We start from the raw sequence: 13,630 nt of genomic DNA, 5'->3' as shown, positions 1-13,630 counted from the left end.
CCAGTTGGACAGCAGAGCCTGAGTCATAGGTCTAGGAACATAATTTTTTTTTTTTTTTTGCGGTATGCGGGCCTCTCACTGTTGTGGCCTCTCCCGTTGCGGAGCACAGGATCCAGACACACAGGCTCCGCGGCCATGGCTCACAGGCCCAGCCACTCCGTGGCATGTGGGATCCTCCCGGACCGGGGCACGAACCTGTGTCCCCTGCATCGGCAGGCGGACTCTCAACCACTGCACCACCAGGGAAGCCGTAGGAACACAATTTTTAAAAATAGATCATGAGAAAGTGCGCTCCTGTTTCTACCCGTTGTTTCTTAGAACTGTGTTTTCTGGCTGTGGGGGAGATAATACCATATTTTGCTGTTACTACATGTATTGCCCAAGCAGAGCAGATACCATAATCCTAAAAGATAGCACCCCGACCTTGCAAGGTGGTACCCATAACTGATGTTGAATCTCAGCACTTAATGGTCTCTTTCAACATCTCATAGGCCCGTTTTTTTGTTGATGATAGATAACCTGGTGAGTCCAGAACATCCTTTTTACATCAGGATACTTCTGATACTTCTTTCTCTGAGAAGTGTGTCCTTGGAGGCTTTCTGTGTAATACTGTAGTGGTGATATACAAGGCATTTATAAAAACACATATGATGGTGTTGTCAAGAGTGCAAAAGACAGCAAAGGCCAATCCACATGCAGAATAAGTATCAATTCCAATGAGGACAGAGCTTTGTCCCTTCAACCATGGAAGCGTTCCAGTGTAGTTAGCTTGGTATTAGGTAACTAACTGGTTCCCTCAAGGAGTGATAACAAATCAAGTTCTTAGAATCAGTCAGTATTGCCAACAAAGTGGGTGCTAGCCAGTAGTGGATAGCCACATCGGCCTCAGGGAGGGAAAGTCCATTAGCTTCTGGAGCCACTGACTTATGCGGTTACTGCATGCATATCTATCGCTGCCACTGGAGTCACTCATAAGCCCATTGGGCAAGCATCGGACTGGGGAGGAAAGATATAGATGCAGTCCTGTCCACATGATTATTAAGAGACTTTGCTGCAGTTGTGGGCACTCTGGTAAGAGCTCATGTGGGACCCAAATTTGTTTCCTTTCTGGAGTGCGTTCTACATTATCCTTCCTCAGATCTCCTTGTCAGCAGTCTTTCGTGCTTGCTTGTTTTAAGTCTGTATCCATCTGGAAAAATCCTTAGTCACCATCCGAGAATGGATAAAAACTGACCTGAGGCTTTCTCTACTGAGAGGTATAATGGACAATAAAAGGAACTGCTTGAAAATCTGCCGTATCAGGATATGTCTCTTCTGTATTATCCTTCAGTACCATTCCTGAAGGGAGTATGGTCCTTAAGCAGTCCACTTTTGGCTAATACTATCACAAGTGAACCAAGCTCGGGTCTCTCAATTTTGTCAGCTGATCTGTAGGGACCGCCTCCATGAAGACATAACTCTGGGTGAGAGAGAAGGCCTACTGAGTAAGGGTTGTGATGATCCCATTTGGGTATTCTGTGCCTTGGGGACCTCCATATGCCCAGTTTTATGTTTAAATACTAGATCATGGGTTGAAAGCATGCTATTTGTGAGTTGGTAGGTCAGGTAAAACTGTTCAAAATGGGGTAATGATATGGTCACATGGTGTCCCTTGGTGTCAGACATTTGCTGTCTGTCAGACCCTAGCAGCCAGCCAGGAGCTATTTACTGAAAAAATGGTCCCTGCTTAAAGTAGGTTGGCCTTGCTCCAGAATCCCACACATGTGCTCTCTGGTCATATTGAGACATGCCTGAAGTTATATGCAGCATCTCATTCAGCATCCCAATGCCCTAGGATCACAGGATAGCCTGAGCAGCTGAGCCATATGGTTATAGCCTGTCCCACTTAGAAAGCTTACCCAGTAAAAGTATAAATGTAGGACACCCAAACACAGGATATGTGTCATCTGTAAAATGTCAGAAGATGGTTGGGGCAGCAAGCTGTCCTTCCTTTCCAAGGGGCTATGCCAACATGCTGTAGATCAGGGCTTGGCAAACTTTTTCTATACAAGACCAGAGAATATCTTTAGCTTTTTAGGCTACATATTCTCTGCCGTAACTGCTCAGCTCTGATGCTGTAGCAGGAAAGCAGCCATAGATAATACGTAAACAAGTGGGCATGGCTGTATTCCAATCAGATTTTTTTTTAAACAGTGTGATGAGGTTTTTTTTTTAAATTAGTTTATTTATTGATTGATTTTTGGCTATGTTGGGTCTTCGATGCTGTGCGCGAGCTTTCTCTGGTTGCAGCGAGCAGGGACTACTCTTCGTTGCAGTGCACAGGCTTCTCATTGCGAAGGCTTCTCTTGTTGCAGAGCACGGGATCTAGGCGCACAGGCTTCAGTAGTTGTGGCACGTGGGCTCAGTAGTTGTGGCTCGCGGGCTCTAGAGCGCGGGCTCAGTTGTGGCGCATGGGCTTAGTTGCTTAGCGGTATGTGGGATCGTCCTGGACCAGGGCTTGAACCCGTGTCCCCTGCATTGGCAGGTGGATTCTTAACCACTGCGCCACCAGGGAAATCCCTCCAATCAAATTTTATTTACAGAAACAGTCATTGGGTTGGATTTAGCCTGCAGGCCATAGTTTGCCAACCCCTGCTGCAGATATGTGGACATCTAGGCACTCTGAAGTGACCAACTCTGTACTCTAGAATAACTTCTCTCCTGTCCTGTGAAGCACTTGTCTCACCAAGACATACGGGATCCTTTCCATTTTCTGTTCAGTTCTGTTTCCAGAACTGATCAGTATTATAGGCATCGATATAGGAGACCTTTGGCAAGGTGAGATAGACCAGGGCTCCTGCAGCTGAGATTATAGCAGAGAGTTAGAGTCTAGAGATCTTGAGGTCAGACTATGAAATTATTTTATTTTCCCTGCCAGTTGAAATTCCATGTAATGATCTGGGTAAATAGTAACAGAAATACACATTACCCAGAGTGTTAACTACAGACCAAGTTTTAGTCAATCTGGTCCAGTAAGGAGACCACATCTGGCCCTGCTACAATAGTTAGAGTCACCAGTGTGAGTCATATAACTTATAGAGTATATATGCTGCCAGATATCAAAAAGACCTCCAAGGAAAGAGTATCAGGTTAGATTGGTTAAATACCATCATATTTGGACTGTCCCTGTGGGCTGCTCTCAGGTCATATATCTATCTCTGGTCCATTCCTCCATGTCCAATATATAGGCTGATTTTTTACTAAAGACATCTAGCTTCCTTTCTTAGTAGACGACTGAGTGGCTGGCAGGTACCATGAGGTTTCATGGCCTGTGCAATATAGCTCAATAAGCACAGTGTCAGTGTGCTTAACAGGTTGATACACCTACACATCTGTTTCACACCAGGTAAGTTTTAAGGCTACTGACATTTCAGTGGCTATTTAATTTCACTGTTTTTTTAATTTTTCAGGATCCTTTTGAGTCAACAGCAGGAAATTTATAAATAAACTTTTTTTTTCCCAAGGAAAATCTGAAGTCATAGGAGCTTAAATCTATGAACCACAGCTTTCAGGTGGTGACAATAGTTACACCCCTCTTGTTTCCCGAAGCCTAACTTTGGTGTTGATTTTGACAGTTAAAAAGCAATAAAGTATGTTTTGATAGAAAATACTTTATCTTAAAGTAGATGTCTGTTTTGATGTACAGGGGGACAAGGAGAATCCTGATTCCATTTGGGAGACAGCACTGTTTTTAGAATAAGGCAAATATGGAATGACAACTAACACTTTGTTTTTGGTCTGTAGTTGTACAACTTTCCTTAATTTTTTTTTTTTTAAATTGGAGAGATAAAAAAAAAGGATGGATATTCTGCACGAGCCTGGAAATGAGACTGTAACTTCAGAATTCTCATTTGATGTTTTACTTTGCACTTACAAATGCCACGTTCCTAGTGCTCTTTTGTATACTCAGTCACAGGTTTTTAGACTTCCAGTGGAAAAATGTAAATAACTGAGGATATAACTACCAATAAAAACATCCTCATTCCATCAGTTATTACTTTATTCCCTAACGCTGACACCATTAGAATCCCATTACAATATTTATTAAATATTTCTATTAGAAGTACCAACCTCTCCTTTCTTTCTGCTAAAAACTTCATCTTGAAAATATTCACCATTTACTGTTATTTATAATATTTTAATATAAGTTGGTTGTCTTTATTATTTCTAATATTAAAACAATTGGAAAGGCTGATTTCATTATAAGTTATCTACCTTGAATCTCCCAAGGTGAACATTATTTCATTATTTAAGTAGACTGCTTAATAATAAGTACTGTATAGGAATTGTTTTAAAATTCTTGAACTTAATATTTTCAGAGATGCTAAAATGGTTTTAACTGTCATTAAACGGAACTCATTGATGTGTGTCCTATACCAACCCAAAATGATTATTTTCACTGAATTGATCTCCTTCAAAGAGACGATTTAAGCAGTACTACTTAATTGAATTATCTAGAATTAAGCCAACATCCCTATAAACTATTATCTTTAGATATTCCTTGGATATTGCTCATGAGAGGCGGCAAATATTTGTATTAACTGCTGACTGAAAAATGATAAGAAAATGTTAACAATTTTTCTAGTAGATAAGTAGATAAAGTAGTAGATAAAGAAATCTTGGGTTGCTAGATTGAATTGAAATGATACTCTTCTTGTCAGGGTCCTTTCATGAAGCCTGCTGAGTCTCCCCTTCCCCACCTGTACCTGTTTTTAAAGTTTTCAAGTGCTTATTGATTACTAAAAGAGTTATTTTTCTGAATCCAGTGCTCTGTTCTCTTAGAATTGGTGTTCTCAAATTGTCGTATGGGAACATTTTATGATATTGATGCCAAATAAAAGTTGACTTAATTGATCAGATTATTTGGACTGTTCTTGTCAGTGAAATGATCAGCTTTGAGGGCTTAAAACTTTGTAGGGGTCTTGGCTCACCACTTTCATATGGTGGAGAAATAGGAGACTATGGGACTTCCCTGGTGGCGCAGTGGTTAAGCATCTGCCTGCCAGTACAGGTTCGATCCCCAGTCCGGGAAGATCCCACATGCCACGGAGCAGCTAAACCCGTGCACCACAACTACTAAGCCCACGTGCTGCAACTACTGAAGCCCGAGCACCTAGAGCCCGTGCTCTGCAACAAGAGAAGCCACCACAGTGAAGAGTAGCCCCTGCTTGCTGCAAATAGAGAAAGCCTGTGGCCAGCAACAAAGACCCAACGCAACCAAAAAAAAAAAAAAAAAAAATAGGAGCGTATACTCTAGAGAAAAAGGGATTCTGCATATTCCCTGCCAAAACCAAACAAGGAGTAAGACCAGCAGAGTGAGGACTAGACCCTGTAAATTGCAAAGGCAGAAAACCACATGGTGCCATATTTTATGGAACCATCAGGTTCAAAAGGTTTACCCTGAGTACCTTCTCTTATTCTTTTTTTTGGTCTCACCACCGGGGCTTGTGGGATTTTAGTTCCCTGACCAGGGATTGAACCCAGGCCCTTGGCAATGAGAGCACAGAGTCCTAACCACTGGACTGCCAGGGAATTCCCTCTTAGTACCTTTTCCTACTTAAAACTCTGAAGTAGACTCATCACTGAGCTTAGTGTCTGGCCCAGTGTGGGAAGTCAAGTTTGTGAGGATGAATGAACCAGTATAACTTTATATAATATTTCATAAGCAATTTTGTCAGTTGGTTTTATAGGACTGGATTTAAATATAGGTGGGCCCTAAATCAAAAGAAGTGAAGTTACTTTCAACACAAAACACATTTTCCTCTTGGAAATATTGTTTACTAAAGGTATCACAGTGCCTTTTCTCACAGTATCATAGCTACCTTCCCTCTCAAACAGGCCTTCACTAAGGAGACAGTCCTACACTGTCATCACGGTGGAAACTGGCAGTTATACGTTGCATGTGATTTTAAAAGACCTGTGTGTAAAAGAAGTGTAAACCTTATAGGAAAATGGTGTTACATTAAAAAATTAATGAAGCTTTTGTAAGAGTGCATCAGTAGTGTTTGTCACCGTCAAAAGAGTGTTGTAGGAGCAGTGTGCTGGAGTCAAAGAGTGAGTCCTGCTAAAATGATCAGGGGCACCTGTAAGAACGAAATATCCAAAATGGACAGCAGTAATCCCAGGTGGTTTAGACCTATAGCTGTGTCCCGCAAGGACTGACGTTGCTGGAATGCAAGTGTGGGTCACCATGGGTATCCCTTAAGCTTCCTTAGTGGTCAGTATAACAGGCGCCGGTGGTAAAAATCAGTGTTCTTTGCCACTTATGCACAATAAGTATTTCTCATACCTGATTGTTTGCAGGCAGTTTGGTTAGACAGGTGGTCCTCACATTCAAGTAGAAGAGGTAAATTCTGAGGTAAATTCTCAGTAGAGTGCCTTCCTAGAATGTCTTCCACAATAGGAATATTGAGAGCCTCTGTTTTGTTTTGTTTTCAAGCATCTCCATAACACACTTTTGTAGTTTTGTTGTAAAGTCAACCTCACAGCCCTCGTACCCTACAAAGGTGCAGTACCTGAAGTTCCCACCTTCAGGGATCAGTTTCCTTTTGTGTTTAGTCACTGTGCCTACAAAAAACCCCAGTAAAAATACGACTCACCAAGAGAGGGATGACTTCAGACTCTCTGTAAGCCACGGCCAGCCATAATTATTATAAATTAACAGATCAGTCCCCTTAAGGGACAGAGAGGGCAGAAACAAAGCTGTAGGTATTTGATTGAGGGCCACAGGTGGGAAGGGATAAGGAGACTAGGGATGATAAATCTGTGTGGTAGTGCTTTAAAGGACTCTCGTCATCCTGGAATTAGCTGGCTACATATACATATACACTAATTACAATTAGTGGCTACATAAATGCAGGGCTAGGGGGTAAGAGGCTGAGGGAAACCAACAGGGAATGAAGTAAATATTTACTATACCGTGTCATTCAAAAATTACTGTTGGCTACCTTTGGTGATTGTTCATATGATGACCCAAAGGCACAGTAAGATCTTTTATCCTAGAAGTATTAAATCATGTTCAGATAGGTTTCTTGTGATAGTCTTTGAAAATTGGTGATCAGTATAAGAGAAAGCTAACTTCATTGCTATAAACAACAGCAGATTGTACCATAGCATATTGTACAGTTAGCTGGTTATAAACTGCAGTTTGAGCAAATATTTTGTCATATATTACCAGTATGACAGTTCGTCTAGAATTTGAAATTTGGGGATTAGGCTGCAGCAGGGATTATGAAGGAGTCAAACTCAAAGTGTATGAGATGTATACAAGCTTGAAGCAGTTAGAGAACACAGAGGCCGAGGTTGGTGAAGCTGCCACCGAATGTAGCCAATTAAAAGTCCCGGTATGGGATAGGTAATGACAGCCTTGGTGGTCTAAAAAGAAGAGATTCCTCTGGGTTGAATTAGTCCATGGAAGCTTCATGGAAGTTTTCTTGAGGGACACTTATTGGTAGAGTTTAGATAGGAAGAAAGAGAAAGAAAAGAATATATTGAGTCCTAAGTATGAATATATCTTTTTGGTTTGATAAGTATGAGTATTAAAAGTTTTCATAAAATGCATACAACGTATTATTTAACTGAATGGAGTCTAACTTTTTGCTTTAAAAAAAAAGAATTTAGATATAGGTGGAAGAACTGAAGAACTCAATCATTGGTCTTTTTTCTTTTGTGAGACCTTTTTTTTGGTCCCTTGTCTTCCTTCCTCCCTCCTTTTCTTCCTTCCTTCCTTCCTTTATTTCTAAAAGAAAGAAGCTGTTTTGTAGAAAGAGCATTTCAAGTCTAGGTATAGGAGCTTAGGCAAGTCAGCCTTTCTGAACTTCAGTTTTCTGGTCTATTAACAGAAGGTTTAAATCTTAGGATTTGCGTTAATATCAATTATGTTCATTTGACTCTTTGATCTTCATTCACTGAGTCTCTTTCTCCCTGCCATCCTTAAGTTTTTCTCATTTTCCCATATTTAAATGTAAAAAGGCTTACCATCTCCATTTTGTTTTTTTCTTTACCCTGCCTAACTCTTCCAAACCTCCTGACTGGGTGCATTATCTCCTATACTCCACACATCTGAGACAGAGTTGATGTTTGTCCCATTGGTGAGAACATTTTATTAAATGGGTATGTTACTGCATTTTGAGATTTGAGATAATCATTTAAAGTATAATATGCCTTCCTGTGCCAAGATAAAAAATTACACGTCAGAGTTCATCTAAAGGCAAATCTTCTCATTGAGATATCTGGCAAGGTGCTAGCGCAGAGATGCTCCCCTGCTATTTCATGTATTTTCTACTGAAAGGACAAGAGCTGATTTTGAGCATAATATTCATATCAGGTTTCACTTTTGAACTGAATTTCATCTCACTTAAATTTCTGAGTAGATTTGAGTTGTGTGTCTTGGTGGTATGGTTTTAGTTTGAGAGTGGAGGGGGGAGAACATGCTGTGACTTTATAAAACAGTAGTGATTCTTAATTAGTAATTCCCTTTGAGCTGGTGTCTGGCCTCACTTCCCACTCCTTGCTAGTTTTAACTGATCAGTAGCTGGGAACTGCCCGTTTATATGTTCACTGTTCCTGAGTTTATCTAGCAGCTTACAGTAGCACAGTCACGCCCTGCCCACCCACACCCAATTGTGGAAGCCTTTTTTCTAGCTGTGATGCTATGTTTTATGAAGAACTTAAGTTACAAGAGTATTTTCTTCCAGTGGCTGATTATTAAATCCCTTTCTGGACTTTGCGAGGTTAATATGTTTACAGAAATATCTGTGTGATCCCATTGAAAATGAGTGCATTTAAAAGTGGGTACAGCCTAGGAAATTAAGTACAATCAAGTGTTCACTTCTAAAAAACTAGATATGCCCTAATAGTGTGCTATTTGGAAGGAAGGCAAAGATTGTTTCTGATCCATCTTGTAGTTGAAATTCAGCTGCATAGTATAATAGCTCTTTAGGTGTTTAAGTTTTTAAAGCCTTAACTTAAATTACTTTTAAGTCCACATTTATGTTAAAACATTTAGTACTATTATAAGCATCTGATGTGAGAAGTTGTTTTCTTTGTACCATACTTTTGGTACTACTTGCCTAATTGTTGTATTTACTTTTTCTATTAAAAAAAATAATATATGCTCATTGTAGAAAATTCAAACATAGCAAGATGAAAAGGAGAAAGCCAAAGTGCTCCCAGCATAACAAACAGTCCTCAATAGTTGGTGAACATCATTCCAGTCCTCTCTCATTTTTTTTTAATTTAGAATTTTTTATTGTTTTAATTTTATTTTTTATTTATTTTTTGTTTTGGCCGCACCTCGTGGCATGCAGAGCTTCCGTGACCAGGGATCGAACCCATGCCTTCTGCAGTGGAAGCACGGAGTCTTAACCACTGGACTGCCAGGGGAGTCCCCAGTGTTCTCTTTATATATGTGGGATCATGCCATACGTGCTATTTTACAAAAACTTTTTTTTTACTCTCTCAGCATTTATATTGTGGTATTTTCATGTCAATGAAAATACCATCCTTTTGAAGGGCTGTGGAGTATTCCTCATAAGGATATATAATATTATCATTTATTTGTAATAGTGACTCTATTTCTGTTTTGTAAGTAAGTTCATTTGTACCATTTTTTTAGATTCTACATTATGTGTGGATATCATATATTTGTGATATCATATATTTGTCTTTCTCTGTCTCACTTCACTCAGTATGACAATCTCTAGGTCCATCCATGTTGCTGTAAATGGCATTATTTTGTCCTTTTTTTATAAGCCACAGTGTTTTTTTTGTTTGTTTGTTTGTTTTTTGTTTTTTTTTTTTTTTTAAGCCACAGTGTTTTGATGTAATTTTCATGACACTGCTTCTAGGAATGTTGTGGCATCTGGCATATACCTCCTCTCTCCCCTAGCTTTGCTTGATTTTCTCTCAAAACAATGCAAAATAAAGTTCTCAAGTCTTAAAAATAAAAACTTTCATTTTGCATTTTGGTTGTCTTGATTATTGTTAAAATTTACATCTGTAGTGTTTCTATTATTTGAGGATTCATGTGTTTTCAGAATAAAGATTATATTAAATCAATCCTTACTCTCAAGGAAAATAGCAGGCTGATGTTTTTACCCTAAGGCATTTGGAGAAAAATATTACAGCCCTTCAACTCAAGAAGGGCTTTCACTTTCACTTGCTGTAGCAGTGTCCTACAGCTGAAAAGTCACACAAGACAAGATGTAATGGCATACTCAGTCATCAACTGCAGACTTCAGTGTGGTGGGGATTCAGAAAAAGGAAATCAGGGAAGCTTGCAAAAAGAAAAGGAGTCTTGAGCTTGAAAAAAGTCTAGAATGTGATATATCACAGCAGAGGCAAGAAAGACTGACTGGGACCAGGAAAGACAGGACTTTATACATGGGTATGTCTGCATATATATGTGTGGATGCATACATGGGTGATGTGTCAGAACTTAAATCCTTCTACCTGTGTTTTTTCTAAGCTTTCCGGTTTTCTCATTTTCATATCTTCTCAGCAGCTAAGCATATAACCTTGCCTGGAATAGGTACTCAATAAAAACTGCATTAAATTATATTTTTAGGGTAACAATTTCCTGCCCACACACATACACTGTGACTCTAGTGCTCTTCATCCATCTGTTGCTAACATGAAAGCTCCATGCCCTTCTAGCTTGCCTTGTAGCCTGTGAGTGCTGGGAGCCATAAGTAATTCTTCCTCCACCTACAGGCCCCAGGTTGGGAGTGGTCCCATGACTAGAATAAGACCTGGCAAAGATATCCACTGAGCTGACAAGCCTGACTTCCCATCTGTTTTTATCCCCTCTCTGCTTGCTTTTTCAACTGCACACATCTCCTAGGTAGTATAACAAGTTATCAAAGGGCAAACGTTAAATCACATTCTCAGTACTTTATTTTGGATGGGGGGTAGATTGAGGGAATTGGGTAGATTTCCAAGGGAGGTTGGCCCATACACGCACCGAGAAAAAAGACCGTAAGCTCCCCTGTGTAGAACCAAAGGCAGATATGCTCTAACATAGGTGCATTTAACACCTGACAGGTATATTTAATGAGCCCAAATGTAAAGCATTACATTTTATCTGAAATGAAGTCTATTTTGCATTCCAGGTAAAAAGAAGGATATTTCACTTACCTGTGTAGAAGATGAACTATTAGGCAGAATATTATATATAGCTAGTATTTATCAAGCATAGTGTTTAACATGTATGGTGACCAATGACAGTATTGGGAGAGTTGGAAAAGGGCTTCTAGAGAAATGAGAGCCCACACTGCAAGTAGATAGAAACATGTGCCTATTCCCGTGTTACACACACACACACACACACACTGCAGACACACACGCTAATCAATTTTCCCTTGGACTTAGAGTTCCGAGAGAGCAATGCATTTTAATTCTTAAATATGAAGTATAACCAAGTCCTGTATGACTTATGATCATCTGTTCCCTACTCAGACCCTTGAGTAGTATTGGAAAGTTAGAATTATTCTGTTACCAAGCTCTTTGAAATTATTTCATTCTTTGGAACCTCATAACCTTAGTGTCTAAGTGTTTAAGCTCATCTAGCTAAAAGAAGTAGTATATTGTTTTTTCAGTTCCAGCTTCTACCTGGGCAGTTCTTTTTAATTTGAAGAGTATCAGGTCTTGGAGACCATTTCAAAAAATATCTGGCCAACTTTCTCATCCTGAAATTAAGGAAGAGTTTAGAAAGATAATGTTTTTAAGGATGTCTTTAGAAATTATGGGAAAATTTGCATATTACTTTCTAATAATATCAAATAAATTGGGTGTAAGAGTGGCAAGACTTGAGATTCACTAAGTTAATGTACCTTATTAATGAAATTGTATTTCTCTGCTAATGAACCTGGTCAGGTAGGAGCTACGAGTAGATCTGCATAATATGTAAGAGAGTAATTTTGTTTACTTTTGAGGTATTGCTCCCTGTAGAATATTTTATCGCTTACTTTTTTTTCACTCTGTGGTACACAGTTTCCCCAAGAAAACAAATGTTTAAAATATTCTTCCTCAGTTTTTCAAATCCATTGAGTAAAACTGAAGCTTCAGGAAGATGTTACGTTTATCCTGCAGTTTTGTGTGCCTACCAATAAAAATACCACTGAGTAACCCAGGGGGCCTCATATACTCTAATTTGAGAATAAGGAAGGGATTAAGGCTCTGTTTCTCTGGTCACCTAAAAAGCAGAATGTTTATCATCACTAGGAGTCAAGATATTCTCAATCAGGGACTCTTCTTTTACCTGAGAGACCATTTCTTACGTTCTACGATGCTTTGATCTAATTCAGTGAATGCCTGAAAAACAGGACATTAGCATGATAGATATCAAATTTTCCCAAAGGGAAATCCACATTAATAAATCACAGTGCTTTGATTGATGAGATTGGAAATTATTTGGATTTCTATCTGACCCTAATTATTTTCAACCATTTTCAGAAAGCAGCAGGAACACTGTAACTTCCTTGCTTTAAAAGGGGGAGGATCCAACAAGCTATAACTTTGGGAGCATTCCCCCACATATTTACATAGAAGAAGGGCACAGGTGTCCTTGGATGTCATCAAACGTAGGAATCAGTGGTGCTGTGAACAGCCTTTATTGTGAAGTACTGATAGGTGCCCATTTCTTCTCATTGAGAAGAAAAAAGTTTCCAGACTACTCAGGTTATTCAAGTATTTCATATTATCACAGCTTTAAGAGTCTGGCTGACTATACTGGCTCACCTGAATATTTACGGAAAATTAATATCTCTCAGAAGTCTACAAAATGCCTTCTGGCTTTAGACATTAGTAGGTTAATGGCAGTTAAAGCTTCAGATTATCCATTGATTCTTTATATCCCTACACATCCGGCAAAGAAGGGATGCGCATATTTACATTTGAAAAAAAAAATCTTTCTTTAAATAACAAAACTGCTTATTTTAGTATTTTCTTGTATTGTTATCCTCAGTAACAGAAGGAATAGAAGACGGGGTGTTGGTGATACATACAAATGTATTAAGGTTTATTTTAGAGCCAGAAAAGACCCAAAGCCGTCACTGTCTTCCTCTTGCCTTCTGCCACGACTAACCAACATTCTGAAGAAATCATGCAAGATTAAATAATAGTCTCAAGCCAAACATTCTTATATGTACTCTGATAAATTTAACATATTCTTATGTTTTGTATGTTCTCAATTATATCTTTGCTTCATCCTTTCCTATTATAGTTTTCCATTACTGAAATCTTCCTGTCCTTTCCTGTTACAGGATTATAGCTGGACAGACATCCGCTGCCCCTTTGAAAAACGAAGAGACGCAGCATGCGTGTTTTGGGACAATGTAGTTTACATTTTGGGTGGCTCTCAGCTTTTCCCCATAAAACGAATGGACTGCTATAATGTCGTTAAAGATAGCTGGTATTCCAAACTGGGCCCTCCAACACCTCGAGACAGCCTTGCTGCCTGCGCTGCAGAAGGCAAAATTTATACATCTGGAGGTTCCGAAGTTGGTAAGGACTTATTCAGTATTTGTGTGTGCTTTAAAGCTGAGGGTCTTGGCTTTCATATTTAAACAGAGTTGGTATTATTTGTTCAGGT

The 13,630-nt window shown here is 39.2% G+C and overlaps 1 protein-coding gene across 4 annotated transcripts in view; it reads left to right on the top strand.

Annotated features, from left to right (window-relative positions):
- KLHL7 (kelch like family member 7) overlaps positions 1–13,630 on the top strand; it is a 63,549-nt gene that overhangs the window by 34,146 nt on the left and 15,773 nt on the right. For all 4 annotated transcript variants that reach the window (XM_067746155.1, XM_067746156.1, XM_067746159.1 and 1 more), the window contains one exon: positions 13,302–13,542. In XM_067746155.1, coding sequence (XP_067602256.1) covers positions 13,302–13,542 — 241 coding nt within the window. The remainder of the gene's footprint in view (positions 1–13,301; positions 13,543–13,630) is intronic.

The sequence above is a fragment of the Pseudorca crassidens genome, chromosome 8 (assembly GCF_039906515.1).
Source record: "Pseudorca crassidens isolate mPseCra1 chromosome 8, mPseCra1.hap1, whole genome shotgun sequence".
Classification (NCBI taxonomy): domain Eukaryota; kingdom Metazoa; phylum Chordata; class Mammalia; order Artiodactyla; family Delphinidae; genus Pseudorca; species Pseudorca crassidens.
The sequence above is the reverse complement of the archived record's forward strand: the minus strand, read 5'-3'. Positions and strand labels throughout refer to the sequence as shown.